This window comes from Hyperolius riggenbachi, chromosome 4 (genome assembly GCF_040937935.1).
Source record: "Hyperolius riggenbachi isolate aHypRig1 chromosome 4, aHypRig1.pri, whole genome shotgun sequence".
NCBI classification, from domain to species: domain Eukaryota; kingdom Metazoa; phylum Chordata; class Amphibia; order Anura; family Hyperoliidae; genus Hyperolius; species Hyperolius riggenbachi.
The window spans coordinates 164,287,722-164,304,047 of record NC_090649.1 but is presented as its reverse complement, the minus strand read 5'-3'; the positions used below and the strand labels follow the sequence as shown (position 1 = coordinate 164,304,047).

The 16,326-nt window shown below is 43.5% G+C and overlaps 1 protein-coding gene across 2 annotated transcripts in view; it reads right to left on the bottom strand.

The window, feature by feature from the left end:
- The window catches only part of MFSD1 (major facilitator superfamily domain containing 1), a 69,008-nt gene that overhangs the window by 30,988 nt on the left and 21,694 nt on the right, over positions 1-16,326 (bottom strand). For both annotated transcript variants that reach the window (XM_068280919.1, XM_068280920.1), the window contains exons 3-8: positions 14,577-14,689; positions 12,395-12,437; positions 10,418-10,485; positions 6,471-6,579; positions 5,299-5,401; positions 524-622 (exon numbers count right to left, since the gene is read on the bottom strand). In XM_068280919.1, the coding sequence (XP_068137020.1) occupies positions 524-622; positions 5,299-5,401; positions 6,471-6,579; positions 10,418-10,485; positions 12,395-12,437; positions 14,577-14,689 (535 nt within the window). The remainder of the gene's footprint in view (positions 1-523; positions 623-5,298; positions 5,402-6,470; positions 6,580-10,417; positions 10,486-12,394; positions 12,438-14,576; positions 14,690-16,326) is intronic.

Below are 16,326 nucleotides of genomic sequence, written 5' to 3'. Positions count from 1 at the left end.
GATTGCAGGCAATTCTAGCCATGTCAGAGGACCATGGGTTGCTAAAGCAATGCCAGACCGATGCTCTCTGGTCATCTCTCTGGCGAGTTAACAATTTAAACATTTTCAAGAACTTCTCTCCTCCTCAGGTGCAGCAAGTAGGATGAAGCCGCCACCAGGAGACTTGTGCGCAAGATACAGCCAATATACGGCTTACCCTGCTCCTGCACAAGTCCCGGCAGCGTTAATTACTACTCCCCCTCCAGGTCCACGTGGATAGTAGAGAATTATGTAATTCCGCTTCCAGTTATTGCTGGAGGCCAAATTACAGTGTTTTGAAAGTAAATTCAGCTCCGTCTGACGGTGCCGAAGTAACTCACTGTGCACTGCTATAGCTGTAATTCCTATTACAGTACAGCTCCTTTACTTATATCCTCCCCGTGATTTGTATAGTGTTTAATCAGTCCCACACAATCCATTGCTGAATTTAGGCTACACAGATACAGTTTTAGTTTCAATTAACCTAAACAGGATAAAAACATACCAGTCTTTCCTTGTTCCTTTTTCAATATTTTTTCTGCTCTTCTATCCAGATAGCCAAGTACAAGGGCACAGGTCAATGAAAACAGACATGTTACTGCACCTGGAACAGTGTAAGAAAAAAAAGGCAAAAGTTGTTACATACATATACGCACACACACCCCAAAACACACACACACACACACACACACACACACACACACACACACACACACACACACACACACACACACACACACACACACACACACACACACACACACACACACACACACACACACACACACACACACACACACACACACACACACACACACACACACACACACACACACACACACACACACACACACACACACACACACACACACACACACACACACACACACACACACCTCAATACACACATACACCGATACACATACAGTACAGCCCAAAAGTTGGGTCAAAGAGTTTTCTTTATTTTCATGACTATGAACATTGTAGATTCACACTGAAGGCATCCAAACTATGAATTAACACATGTGGAAGTATAGTACATAACCAAAAAGTGTGAAACAACTAAAAATATGCCATATTCTAGGTTCTTCAAAGTAGCCACCTTTTGCTTTGATTACTGCTTTGCACACTCTTGGCATTCTCTTAATGAGCTTCAAGAGGTAGTCACCTGAAATGGTTTTCACTTCACAGGTGTGCCCTATCAGGTTTAATAAGTGGGAATTCTTACATTATAAATGGGGTTGGGACCATCAGTTGCGTTGTGGAGAAGTCAGGTGAATACACAGCTGATAGTCCTACTGAATAGACTGTAAGAATTTGTATTATGGCAAGAAAAAAAGCAGCTAAGTAAAGAAAAACGAGTGGCCATCATTACTTTAAGAAATGAAGGTCAGTCAGTCCGAAAAAAGTCTCAAAAACTATCAAATGCTACAAAGAAACTGGCTCACATGCGGACCGCCCCAGGAAAGGAAGAGCAAGAGTCACTCAGCTCAGATTAGAGACCAGGTCAATGCCACACAGAGTTCTAGCAGCAGACATCTCTAGAATGGACATTAGACCAATGGAAATCTGTGCTTTGGTCTGATGAATCCAAATTTGAGATTTTTGGTTCCAACCACCGTGTCTTTGTGCGACGCAGAAAAGGTGAACGGATGGCCTCTACATGCCTGGTTCCCACCGTGAAGCATGGAGGAGGTGTGATTGTGTGGGGGTGCTTTGCTGGTGACACTGTTGGGGATTTATTCAAAATTGAAGGCATACTGAACCAGCATGGCTACCACAGCATCTTGCAGCTGCATGCTATTCCATCCGGTTTGTGTTTAGTTGGACCATCATTTATTTTTCAACAGGACAATGATCCCAAACACACCTCCAGGCTGTGTAAGGGCTATCTGACCAGGAAGGAGAGTGATGGGGGTGCTGCACCAGATGACCTGGCCTCCACAGTCACCAGACCTGAACCCAATCGAGATGGTTTGGGGTGAGCTGGACAGCAGAGTGAAGGCAAAAGGGCCAACAAGTGCTAAGCATCTGTGGGAACTCCTTCAAGACTGTTGGAAAACCATTTCAGGTGACTACCTCTTGAAGCTCATCAAGAGAATGCCTAGAGTGTGCAAAGCAGTAATCAAAGCAAAAGGTGGCCACTTTTAAGAACCTAGAATATGACATATTTTCAGTTATTTTACACTTTTTGGTTATGTACTATACTTCCACATGTGTTAATTCATAGTTTGGATGCCTTCAGTGTGAATCTACAATGTTCATGAAAATAAAGAAAACTCTTTGAATGAGAAGGTGTGTCCAAACTTTTGGTCTGTACTGTATACACATACACATACGTTTGAAGTAAAAATCCGTAAACTTCCTACATATTACTGTATTTTTTGGACTATAAGACTCACTTTTTCTGCCCCAAAAAAGGGGGGAAAAGTCACTGCGTCTTATAGTCCAAATGCAGGGAGTTCCTGACTGGTGAACGCCTGCGAATTGAACCTCCAACCCGCCGCAATGTCTGGGACTCCCTGTACTGTGCCCATGCAGAGGACACGGGGACAAACGGAGGACACAGGGGGGAACCAAAGGGGCATAGAGGAAGACACAGGGGGACAAATGGAGGACACAGAGGGACACAAAGGGGCATAGAGGAGGACACAAGGAGAACAAAGGCGGACACAGGAGGACACAAGAGGCGCAGAGGACACAGGGAGACACAAGAGGTATAAGGGGGCATGAAGTACAAAGGTGGCATAATTCATGAGATGCCCCTTCACCATGGATGCACCAGGTTTAGTATACATTTTCCCCCTGGTTTTTGTCCTCTAAACCTAGGTGCGTCTTATGGTCAGGAGCGTCTTATAGTCCGAAAAATACGGTATATTGGTTACTGTACAACCTAATGTATATCTTATGAGCCATTATTATTTATTGTATTTATAAAGCGCCAACATATTACACAGCGCTGGACAATAAATATATACAATGATAAAAGACATAAGGTTGTACAACATAGAACAAAGTTATACAAGGCAAATTTTACAAAATACATGATCATGCGATATGGGCTGCTGGTTAGGTAGGCCCAGCTGAACATGTTTCAGTATCAATCACACTGCAAACTCTCTACAGGGAGTGCAGAATTATTAGGCAAGTTGTATTTTTGTGGAATAATTTTATTATTGAACAACCACCATGTTCTCAATGAACCCAAAAAAACCCATTAATATCAAAGCTGAATATTTTTGAAAGTAGTTTTTAGTTTTAGCTATTTTAGGGGGATATCTGTGTGTGCAGGTGACTATTACTGTGCATAATAATTAGGCAACTTAACAAAAAACAAATATATACCCATTTCAATTATTTATTTTTACCAGTGAAACCAACATCTCAACATTCACAAATATACATTTCGGACACTCAAAAACAAAACAAAAACAAATCAGTGACCAATATAGCCACCTTTCTTTGCAAGGACACTCAAAAGCCTGCCATCCATGGATTCTGTCAGTGTTTTAATCTGTTCACCATCAACATTGCATGCAGCAGCAATCACAGCCTCCCAGATACTGTTCAGAGAGGTGTACTGTTTTCCCTCCTTGTAAATCTCACATTTTATGATGGACTACAGGTTCTCAATGGGGTTCAGATCTGGTGAACAAGGAGGCCATGTCATTAGTTTTTCTTCTTTTATACCCTTTCTTGCCAGCCACGCTGTGGAGTACTTGAACGCGTGTGATGGAGCATTGTCCTGCATGAAAATCATGTTTTTCTTGAAGGATGCAGACTTCTTCCTGTACCACTGCTTGAAGAAGGTGTCTTCCAGAAACTGGCAGTAGGACTGGGAGTTGAGCTTGACTCCATCCTCAACCCGAAAAGGCCCCACAAGCTCAACTTTGATGATACCAGCCCAAACCAGTACTCCACCTCCACCTTGCTGGCGTCTGAGTCGGACTGAAGCTCTCTGCCCTTTAGCAATCCAACCACGGGCTCATCCATCTGGCCCATCAAGACTCACTCATTTCATCAGTCCATAAAACCTTAGAAAAATCAGTCTTAAGATATTTCTTGGCCCAGTCTTGACGTTTCAGCTTGTGTGTCTTGTTCAGTGGTGGTCATCTTTCAGCCCTTCTTACCTTGGCCATGACTGAGTATTGCACACCTTGTGCTTTTGGGCACTCCAGTGATGTTGCAGCTCTGAAATATGGCCAAACTGGTGGCAAGTGGCATCTTGGCAGCTGCACGCTTCACTTTTCTCAGTTCATGGGCAGTTATTTTGCGCCTTAGTTTTTCCACACGCTTCTTGCAACCCCGTTGACTATTTTTAATGAAACGCTTGATTGTTCGATGATCACGCTTCAGAAGCTTTGCAATTTTAAGAGTGCTGCATCCCTCCGCAAGATATCTCACTATTTTTGACTTTTCTGAGCCTGTCAAGTCCTTCTTTTGACCCATTTTGCCAAAGGAAAGGAAGTTGCCTAATAATCATGCACACCTGACATAGGGTGTTGATGTCATTAGACCACACCCCTTCTATTTACAGAGATGCACATCACCTAATATGCTTATTTGGTAGTAGGCTTTCAGCTACAGCTTGGAGTAAGACAACATGCATAAGAAGGATGATGTGGTCAAAATACTCATTTGCCTAATAATTCTGCACTCCCTGTAGTCTGTTGTCTGACTCATGCCATTTCAATGAGCCTGACAAATGCGATTAAAAACTCCAGGATAATATACTTATCCGTAAAGATATTAGAATGGCTGGGTACTGTCATGAATATTTTATGATTATTAACATGGCAGGAGGTATAAAATGTTTTGCATTTATGCTCAAAGCAACGCAAACAGTTTATACAACAGAAAAAAATTAATTTTAACGCAGATTACAAAGCAAGCAAAATCAGATATTTAGAAACTGCCATTCTCATTTTACTGCTGAGACGAGGTCTCTAAAGTCCACAATTTTTTGCTTTATTTGTATAAAACATTTTCCAGTTAATTTTGTTGTACTCAAAAAGTGATAATGAGAGGAAGAAGAAAGCTGGATAAAGGGTTCTGCAAGTAAAGATATTATCAAAAATGGAAACCAGTAGTGCAATTCAGCTAGACTGTCACGTAAACAGTCTCTACCTATACGATACTTATAACATGGCTAGGAATCTAATTCGCTCATGGAACTTAAGTTCTCCAGCTGAAGCGGTCTTCTTTTGATGCATATTTCATATCTTGCAAAGTACATACTGGACACAGACGCACCACTGCTTATTACAATAAGTTACCTACCAATCATAAGGGTTACACCAAGTGTAGTGTGGCCTGCAGAACCCATTGCATTCTTAATTGAAGAATACACCAGTCCCATGACATTCATATTCACTGTGCTGCCCTGAAAGAAAACAAATATTCAAGTCACAATAAAAGGAACTGGGTGTATCCTCACCATATGCAATTTCAAACCTGGCTGCAACTTAACCCCCTGGCGGTATGATTATTTCCGGATACTAGGGTCTTTTCAGCATGTTTTAGACACTAAAATTGGGGGGAAAAAAATCATGCCGCCAGAATGCCTGCAGCAGCCCCAGCACTAACTCATCTACCTGGGCTCCAGCGCTGCAATTTTCCCTCTGTCCTCCGGGGGCACTGTATGTCTGTAGTGAGATCACTAACAGCAATCTCAGAGTGATTCAGAGCCTCAGAGAACAGAAAGGAGAACGGCTACAAATGTCTGGATACCCCGGGAGGCGAGTAAAAAATGCCTGCTATACTCTGCATTGAGCTCCCGGCGGCTAGCCAGAGCTTGCCGCCAGGGAGATTAAGCCTGGAAATGCATCCAGTTTTACCACTTTCATGTAGTATACCTACACAATCTGTTCATGGAAATTACAATCTGTTGGCCCTCCTACTACATGGAGGTGGTGAAATTGGCCAATGACTGGCCAAACAAAATTGGATGGGTTTACCAGGCTTTTGAATGAACAGGCTGTATTTAAATATAATGTGAAGTAAAACTGATCATTTAAGAAGAAAATAAAAATCCAAAGTCACCAAAAGTGTCTTAATATGGAGTATGGTAGTTCTTTTCCCATTTAAAGCTGTGCAATGTTTTGGGGGCTTGTACAACTCAAAGTTGTAGTTTACATGGATTTGTAGGACGCAGGGCTGGGCAATATGCCAACACTTTATACGTACAAGTAGGGATTGCCAGTGAGATGCTAATAATTCTAAGTTGATGAAGAGTTATGCAAATTCTAAGGAAATAAATACAGCTTTAAAGTGGAACGATCAAATCTTACCTCTGCTTCATTTTCAAGCTGCATAAATTTGCATCAACTGAATTATTGGCATCAAATTGAGCATCCCTACACACAAGGTAATTAAACTGGACAGTGATTGTACAGTGACATTTTCCAGCATGTAGCCAAGAATACGCTTATTATGGAAACACACTGACTCACCACTCTAGCCATACTAAGCTGAAGTCCAAAAACCAAGTTCAGTTCTTTCCCTTTGAACCAACTGACAGCGTATGTGTTCTGGGCAACAGCAAGCGATTCCCCACCAATCCTGAAACAACAAGTACATACAATTTAACAGAATTCAGACAAGCTGTAGTCACATTTTAAGTAATCTGCAGGTCCCAGTGGGCTCTGCACAATAACATAGTGTTACGGATAAGGTGACATGTTCACAAGAATAACTTCAGGTTCAGTTTAACCTCCTTAGCGGTTATCACTAGTCCAACTCTGGTGGAAAAAACAAGCTAGGAGCAGTGATCCCGAACTGGACTTGTGATAGCTGCCGGGAGGTCTATGCAGAGCAATGTGCGCAGTGGGGGTTTTTCACTCACCTCCCGGGGATCCCGACATTGGCCACAATTATTCTTCTGCTCCTCCGAGGCTCTGCTCACGGGGGCACTGGAAAGCCTCCCCGTGGCACTCGTGGATAGTGCTAATGCAGCATGAACTAATTCCCGCAGGGCAACCGCTTTGCGGTATTGGTTTTTGACCCTGCATAATTTGGCATGCACAAGCAAATGCATATTTGCATGAGCAATGCTTCATGATAAGCCAATTAGGCCAAATTTGCAAAGCCAGATTTGTTAGGGTTAAACTTGATGTTTGATGCACGCATACATTTCTTGTGGTAAGAGGCTCTGCTTCCCCCTGGTGAGATTGCCGTCTGACGTCATGACGACAGCTGGCAATCTCACTATAAGGTTACAACGCCACCCGGAGAATGAAACTGCATCACTGGATCCCAAGGGAGGTGAGTGAGTGCTGGCGCTGCTGCAGATCTCTCTGCAGTGTGATTTTTTTTCTTCCAGGATTTAGGGTCTAAAACCATGCTAAAAAATTGCAACGCTTCTAGACCCTAAAGTCCGGAAAGAATCAGACCGCCAAGGGGGTTAAAGGAGAAATGAAGTCTACCATCAAATGTGCACTTCAGACAGAAATTCTGCCATGCAGTATGCAGACATAATGAACACAAAGACATTTGTTTAAACAAAAGACACAATTGCAGTGTAATACGTTGTGATGAAAGCTAGCCCCATCATGTCTGCTCAGATACACAAACATTAAATAAATCCCAATTAAGCTGAGTACACACGTACGATAACAATCGTTCAAAAACGAGCGATAACGACAATTGGACCGATAATCGTGCGCTCCAAATTTTCCAACGATCGTTTTTTGGGACGATAACGACCGTTATCGTTCAATCCGACCGATCCAACCCGGCGGATTTTTTCGACAGATAATCGTTGCAGTGTGTACAAAGATCGTCCGATAACGCATGTTCTTATTGCCTGTCATAACGTCACTTCCGTTTGCGCACGCATTTTTTAATCGTTCGTCGTTCAGTACTTTATACTTATATCGTTCACGTGTGTACACAATCGTTCATTACGAACGATCTTTTCCGTCTAATTTGAATATCGTGTAAACGTCACGAATCGTTCGTAACGAACGATCTTTATCGGACGTGTATACGAACCTTTAGACCAGTTTCTAAATGAGTGCTAGGTTACATTCTACGGGCACCTACAGCCGCCCAGGACCCCCAGCCCTGCGCAGTAGTTGGAGGCACAAACGGACACATGTGGATGGAGACACCTGCGGCTTTATTAGGTAGGATACTGACTGCGGGATGATATGCTAATAGGTTACTCTCCATTCATTTTTCTTTGTTCTTCCCTTACTTTCATGCATCTTTAATGAAATAAGATGTTCACAGAAGAAAAACAAATCCGTAGCCTTTGACCAAAAATGTATTTGCAGAGGGAATTTTAAACGTGCAATTGTATACCACCTGTGCTGCGCTGCTGATCCCATTCACTACAGTACTGGATCAGTGATGTACTTTGCCAAAAAATGCGTGCAGCATTGTGATAGTGCATTGCACTGCTGCCCGGCGCATGTAGTCTGAACATCAGACACTACAGACTATGCATTTCTGATATTCTTGCATGTCGCGCACCATACATGTTACTGAAATATGCATGGCAATGCTTATACTGTAGTGTGAATGAGGACTAAGAGCCTGAGCCCACTAACATCTTTGTGTCCACTTCTGTCCATTTTTAAGCATCTGTAACATTAATGTGTTGCAGAAAAGTGGACACAAATGAGTTAGTGGGCTGTACAGAGAGAGCATCTGTAAGAGTCAAGATACTGTGATTTCAACAGCATGGATTCAGCAAATTGTCTCTTCCCTGTTGTGCATGCAAATGGCTTACAAACTCTTATGCTGGGCATACACGGGTCGACACTGCCTTATCAATCGAGCCGCTGATGGCTCGATTGATAATATCCGACGGGTCCGATCACGGCGTGGATCGATTCCCTGCTCGATACCCGCAGGCGGACAATAGCAGGGAATTAAGTGGAAGGAAGCGCCCGCGGGGACGAGCGGGAATCGATCCAGGCGGCCGCGGCGGGAGTTGAGCCGCCGGATCTAACCGTGTATGCCCACAGCATTACATACACCTATGTCATTGCAATGAAAGTTGGAGGGAGTGATGGTGGAAAGTGTGTGTGTGTGTGTAGGTGTGTGTGTGTAGGTGTGTGTGTGTGTAGGTGTGTGTGTGTGTAGGTGTGTGTGTGTGTAGGTGTGTGTGTGTGTAGGTGTGTGTGTGTGTAGGTGTGTGTGTGTGTAGGTGTGTGTGTGTGTGTAGGTGTGTGTGTGTGTAGGTGTGTGTGTGTGTGTAGGTGTGTGTGTGTGTAGGTGTGTGTGTGTGTAGGTGTGTGTGTGTGTAGGTGTGTGTGTGTGTAGGTGTGTGTGTGTGTAGGTGTGTGTGTGTAGGTGTGTGTGTGTGTAGGTGTGTGTGTGTGTAGGTGTGTGTGTGTGTAGGTGTGTGTGTGTGTAGGTGTGTGTGTGTGTAGGTGTGTGTGTGTGTAGGTGTGTGTAGGTGTGTGTGTGTGTGTGTGTAGGTGTGTAGGTGTGTGTGTGTGTAGGTGTGTGTGTGTGTAGGTGTAGGTGTGTGTGTAGGTGTAGGTGTGTGTGTAGGTGTGTGTGTGTAGGTGTAGGTGTGTGTGTGTAGGTGTAGGTGTGTGTGTGTGTGTGTAGGTGTGTGTGTGTGTAGGTGTGTGTGTGTGTAGGTGTGTGTGTGTGTAGGTGTAGGTGTGGGTGTAGGTGTGTGTGTAGGTGTGTGTGTAGGTGTGTGTGTGTAGGTGTAGGTGTGTGTGTGTAGGTGTAGGTGTGTGTGTGTGTGTAGGTGTGGGTGTGTGTAGGTGTGTGTGTGTGTGTGTGTAGGTGTGTGTGTGTAGGTGTGTGTGTGTGTAGGTGTGTGTGTGTGTGTAGGTGTGTGTGTGTGTGTAGGTGTGTGTGTGTGTGTAGGTGTGTGTGTGTGTGTAGGTGTGTGTGTGTGTAGGTGTGTGTGTGTGTGTAGGTGTGTGTGTGTAGGTGTGTGTGTGTAGGTGTGTGTGTGTGTGTGTAGGTGTGTAGGTGTGTGTGTGTAGGTGTGTGTAGGTGTGTGTGTGTGTAGGTGTGTGTGTGTGTAGGTGTGTGTGTGTAGGTGTGTAGGTGTGTGTGTGTAGGTGTGTAGGTGTGTGTGTGTGTGTGTGTGTGTGTGTGTAGGTGTGTGTGTGTGTGTAGGTGTGTGTGTGTGTAGGTGTGTGTGTGTAGGTGTGTGTGTGTAGGTGTGTGTGTGTAGGTGTGTGTGTGTAGGTGTGTGTGTGTGTGTAGGTGTGTGTGTGTAGGTGTGTGTGTGTAGGTGTGTGTGTGTAGGTGTGTGTGTGTAGGTGTGTGTGTGTGGGAGGGGGGGCAGAATCTAAAAGGACAGACGAAGATTTGCTTGAGCCCCGGAGCCACAACATTAAAAAGAATGCAATTTTTTTTAAGTAGTACATATGAAAAATCCACTGGTTAACTGTTGTGGTGCCATCATGATTTTTCAACTCACCCAAATACCAGTCGTCCAGCCTCCATTAGCCAGAAAGCATTAAATAAGGCTCCTGCTGCAAATATAACCTGAAATATCACAGAAACACAGTTAACTAAAGCATGGAATATTTCATATTCAAATATAATAATTTACAGGTACAATATTAAGAATAAAGAAAACATCAGACACATCCTCACCCCTTTATGTACTTAGATTTACTGGAATGTTAGGGTCTGCCTTCCGATGAGCTTCAGTTGGCTAACATTATCCTCATGTAGCCAGCGGTACAACCAAATACCGAAACAGCAGAGAGCTTTATCTACTGTGTGTATGGAGCTTTAGCCAACAATCATTTCTTTCTGCAGGGCTCAAAAGCCCTTTCAATATACAGTAGGTATGGATCAATAACAGCCAGCATATAAACATGCTTCAAGAGCAAAAAGCATTATCAAACTAGAATGTCCGAGGCATCATTCTCTAGATGCCGTCTAAGATCGTGTTTTTAGATTCCAGTCTTAAGCTAGGTACACACACACACACACACACACACACACACACACACACACACAGCCGATGCGGGCATTTAGGACAATCTCGCTCCAGAATCTAGCTTATACAGGTGTCACCTGACATTGCCTAAAGATCAGTTATGCTGAATCTTTTAGTGACAGCGACACCTGACCACATATTTCCCCTCTTATCACTCTGTAGTAAGAGACCTGTCCCTCGTCAGGAGGAGTGATGGCATGGAACAGGATGCTGGAGCCGATGTTAAGGAATGGGACAAGACACTCAACCAAGATGATACAGCAACTCAGAATCTTTCAGCTACGCACTGGGGCGAGTGTACACACACTAGATTCTCGAAAGAGAGCCCTGACCGCTTACTTCTGCTGAGAACACCAATTTGTGCACACACCTTAAGGCCAGTTTCGGACTGAGGATTGGTGGCAGCAGTGCGGCCTGGGGGCTGCACCGCATAGCCAAAAACAGGTCTGCGGGGATTGCAGTGTTAGTATTTGGAAATCCCCTTCTGGCCGCCATCCAAACAGGAAGAGACGCTAGCTTGCGCTCACTTCCTGTTTCGGAAATACGGAAGTGTATTGTAAAAATACGCTTCCGCACACAGCACTGCTGCCAACATTTTTAAAAACCCGTGTCACCATAGACATATGACTTCCGGACCGCCGCAGATCGCACACGGCAACGTAGGTATGCGCTTGCGTTAGCTAGGTTACCGCACCGTGGGTAGTATGAACTACCTCATAGACTTTCAGTGCCCTGGGGTGTGGTGTGGTACTGCACTGCCCCAGTGTGAAATGGCCCTCAGGTATGTATTCACCATAAACTATCCTAACCACCTAATAATTTGTGATAAGTTTGGGTAAAACCCTAAAGTGTGCACATAACGTTGTTGGCTTCTTCTTTAGTGATTGGCCAAAGCAGAAAATCCTTGGCAATCGCTACTGTGGTTCCTGCAGCTGATTATATTGTGCTCAACCCCCCCCCCCCCCCCCCCCTCAAAAAAAAAAATCAGAACATGCAGCTTGGCTAGGAGTCGAGTGTTACGGTATGTCTGCACAGCGATAGGCAACAAACTGCCCCCGAAAACAAGCAGGAGCAATATTCAGGTGGGAGAAATTTAAATTGTGCACATAGCCTAAGCTTTGGTTTTATTTCCATGATTGCAGTAATGCAAATACAGGTCGTCAATGAGCGCCTGCAGCACCCAGGTCCTGCATATTGACGACTAGAGGGAAGGCCATAACTATCCAGTCTGGGGATTGGTTTCAGCTTAATGGGAATGAGCAGCATTACATATCTCAGGAAAAACTAAATGACATAGCAGAAAATCAGGTACCCCAAGTCGGGAAAAATTTTTGTTTTTAGCTTTTTGTCCTTGACTAAACTGAGTCATACGTGACAAGAAGTTAAAAACGCTTAAAATCTAAGCAAGGAATCTGAAAAAGTAGATGTACAGAGAAAAGCACTTACCTGCCCAACACATACAAAAAGACTAAATATTATGGTTCCCCACCTACAAAGAAAGAAAATAATAGTATCAGCTGTACACAAGAAAAAGCCTTCTGATTCTGTATCCCCAACTTACATACCAATGTTGCATTATCCTGAGGTGTTCCAGCCCAGATAATTACGTTTTTTTCCAGCATATACGGCAAGATGCACTTTTCCTCCCCCAAAAATGGGTAGAAAGAGTCCCTGCGTCCTATTTGTCAAATACAGGAAGTCCTCAAATTACGATCACCCGCCGATACGGCAGCACAGCTCACCTAATCCACAGCTCTAGCAGCGACCACAGACCTCTCCCCTCTCTCAGAGCTCCTTTAGTGCCAGCTTCTGCTGATCGCATCCTCATCAGAAGCCTGCACTAGGGGAACAGTGAAGGAGAGCCGCGCTGCCGCATCTGATAGTTATACACGGGGCAGAGAAGCACACACGGGGGAGTGGAGGACACATGGCGGATGCAAGAGGAGACAATATTGGCGGAGAACATCTACAAGACACTCCTGGCCCACGGCCATACCAGGTTAACTATATATTTTTTCCCCGGTTTTGCCCTCTAAACCCAGGTGCGTCTTATAGTCTGGAGCGTCTCATTTGCTGAAAAATATGGTACTTAGAAATAACTCCACACCAATTCTATTAACATTTTTATAGCACATCCTTAGACTGTTTACTTCCTGGAGCTGTGAGGAAACAACATTGAGCTGCAAAATGCATGTCAGGCATTTCTGTGAGCTTCACAAAATTCAATTAACGTTCTTAAAATAACCTACACCCTTTTTGAGGGTGTAAATAATACTTGAACTTTAATGAATATAACTTATTCTTAGTACCCGAGGCGATGCTGGGGAGGGGGTACAGATGGGACACAGAGGCATATTCCCTGCTGGATGACATGCCTCTGTGTCATCCCTGCACCACTCTGTCCCCCACACTACCACCCTCTCGAAACCGGCGACATGCAGCTTGTCTCCAATCGTGGGGAACGGAGGAGAGGTAATCCCTGCTAAATGCCCACTGGGGGAGTTCCTGCAGGCCTTCCCTAGCTGCCATTGGGCAGCTCTGCCTCTCCACGGCTGCTCACCCTGCTGCTCCCCCGCCTCCCAGCACACTGCTCTTTGTGAGACACAGAGAGCAGTTCTTCCAGCGTTGTAACCCCAGTGCTCACAAAACCGCAAGTAGAAGACTGCAGGCCACAGGCGTGGCAGGATTGTGGCGACCTGGTCCACCCAGCCCCCCAGATCAGGTAGCATTGTTAGATTTTTTTAGTTTAAATCCCTACCTCAGGTTCCCTTTAAGGAATAAAATATGTGGTTTTTTTCTACAAGATTTATTACAATATCTCGCTCACTCAGCACAGAGCCAACACCTGACCCCCACTCTACTCCATTCTCTGCTACGGAGAGATCAACACTTTGTGGACAGCACTGCAGCTCAGCAGAGCTCATCTTTCTGCCCATCTGATCCTGGTTTAGTGTGTAATAAAACATTCCCCAGTATATTTAAAAGTCATGTGCATCTCTCATCAACCTGCTTGCAATAGCAAATATTTTTGTTACTGATTTTTATAAACATTGGGTATAGTATGGAAAATGCTATCCTTGCCTTTAATGAAAAAAACAATACACACTGAGCAGGGCGGCAATACTTTACACAAATAATTACTCATCAGCAGAGATTTATATGGCTACTGCTGAGCTCAATGAAACAAGCCAAGCTATGGTATGTTCCAAAAAGACTGTTCTTTGTGTCAAGGCATCAAGCAATATGTCTATAAGTTACGTTACAAACTTCATTCCTATGTATATGCTCAACTTCAACATCACTTTATGGAATTCCTATAAAAACGCAACTGTTATTTAAACAGTGGGTAGCAAAAAAAAAGAAAGAAAAAAACCTACTAAAGAAATATTTTTGGCAAAGTGAAGGCTGTGTAAATCTCTTTGATGTGGAAACAGTGTTCATATTTACCGTTCCTGAGATTAAGTGCATTAGAGGCTATCTACAATGCCTAACATGAAGCATCTGGATAGCAGCTGATCGCTTCTACTATGGAGAACAAAAACCTTCACTAAGCAAGGTCTTTCACATTGAAAAGCTGGTAATCTGTGTTGGTTTGATGTGGAACAGTACATTTGCCAAAATGACTTACCGTATTCCAAATACCCGATCAATGAGAAAACCTCCGAAGAAACAAAGAACAACATTGGGCCAAGAGTAAAAGGCATATAGCTGCATGAAATCTGCAGTGTTCACCTTCATGTCCTGCAAGAAAAAACAAAAAACACACACAACATGAACACGTCTTCTAAAGTCTTCAAACATTAACACAAAATCTCATCACTAACATGAACAGGCTATGGCGGGGGAGGCCTGGGCTAGGTACACACTAGTTTGGAATAAAACAGGTAATGGTCTCAGCAGAGTCAAAGTACGATCCGCTGTCAATATACTTTTTTTGTATCCATTGGAGTCTGGTTTTTACAATGCTCTATTCTAAGACAAGAAACCCCATAGGAGAACCAAAATAACATAACTCATTTTTACAAACAAAAACAAAACAAAACAGAAGCTTCAAAGCAGCTTACCGAAACTTCTAAAAGGCAATTGCAGACCTCTCTCATACATGCCCAGTACGGAAAAGCTCATACACAGCCAGAGAAACGTATTCAAAAAGTTTGTCAAATAGGTTTACAGGTATTCCAGTCTAGAATGGTGGGGTGTAAGAGGATTTCAACCACCGAGGTAAGTTTTTTTTTTTTTTTTTTTTTTTAATATTGTGCTTTAGACATGCATTAAAAGGAGTCACCCTAAATCAAGCTGTGATTTGCAAAATATTTTGAGGTAATTTTTTTTAAAGGCAGGCAAGGGCCTTATGTACTAAATACACTTTTTGCATGTATATTCTATTTTCAATTTAGTATTGAAAGTTCTGTATTATTAGACCAATTCTGACTTCTTTAAAGGCTACAGCAATTGCATTGGTTGTTTTTTCCCCAGAAAGTGCTGCCTTTGCTCAGCTCACCAAAGGCTACCTACATGGGAGAAAAGCGCTTTACAAATGTTATTGTATTATTGTATTACATCCAGTTAAGAATGCTGCTCTGACACATTGAATTTAGTGGCAGCTGGATATCAGAAAGCGTGCCTGACCCTTGTCTGTCAGGCCCTCTGAGGACCTTCGGAGGGGAAATAAAGAATGCCTGGATTGAAAAGCATTCACCTGCAATCTCCGCTCTATTCCTCTGTACCGGAAATAACATGCATACAAAACTTTCCTGTAACAGATGGGGAAAACCCTTCAGAGCAGTCTGTAAAAGCTAAGACACCAGACTTCAGGTGCAAACCAGATGGCATGTTACTGCCCACTTAAATATTCAGGAAATACAGCCAATTGTTACTCTTCCTCTGTTTGGGCTATTAAATGAAGAATCTAAAACTGAAATACCCAGCAACCTCTACAAATAAGCCTGCAAAATGAACTATCAGAAATACCATAGAGCCATCTATTTGATTTGCTGAAAAACAACAGTAATCTGACCATTGGCACGTCTGACTTCCACTGAGCGGGTTGTAACATCATAAAAAAAAAATTAAAAAAAGCCTAAAATTAGTTAGTACCCCAAATACAGTAAGGGATGGTTTAGACTTCTCTGCAAGCTTGACGCTTCCTGGCATGCAGCGTTTTTCATCCCCCCAGGTATACATGGAAGCCCAGCGGTAAATGATCCCGGAAGCAATCGGCTAAATGCTGGGCAGACAACGGCAAAAATTGGGATAAAAATGCGGTGTTTGCGCAAAAGATGGTTGTGATATGTTTGGATTGTATAGTGAGATTACTGTTCACATCCCATCTGCTCTATAAAGTTACACTTCAACCCCTGGAGTTACCCTCGAGCCTC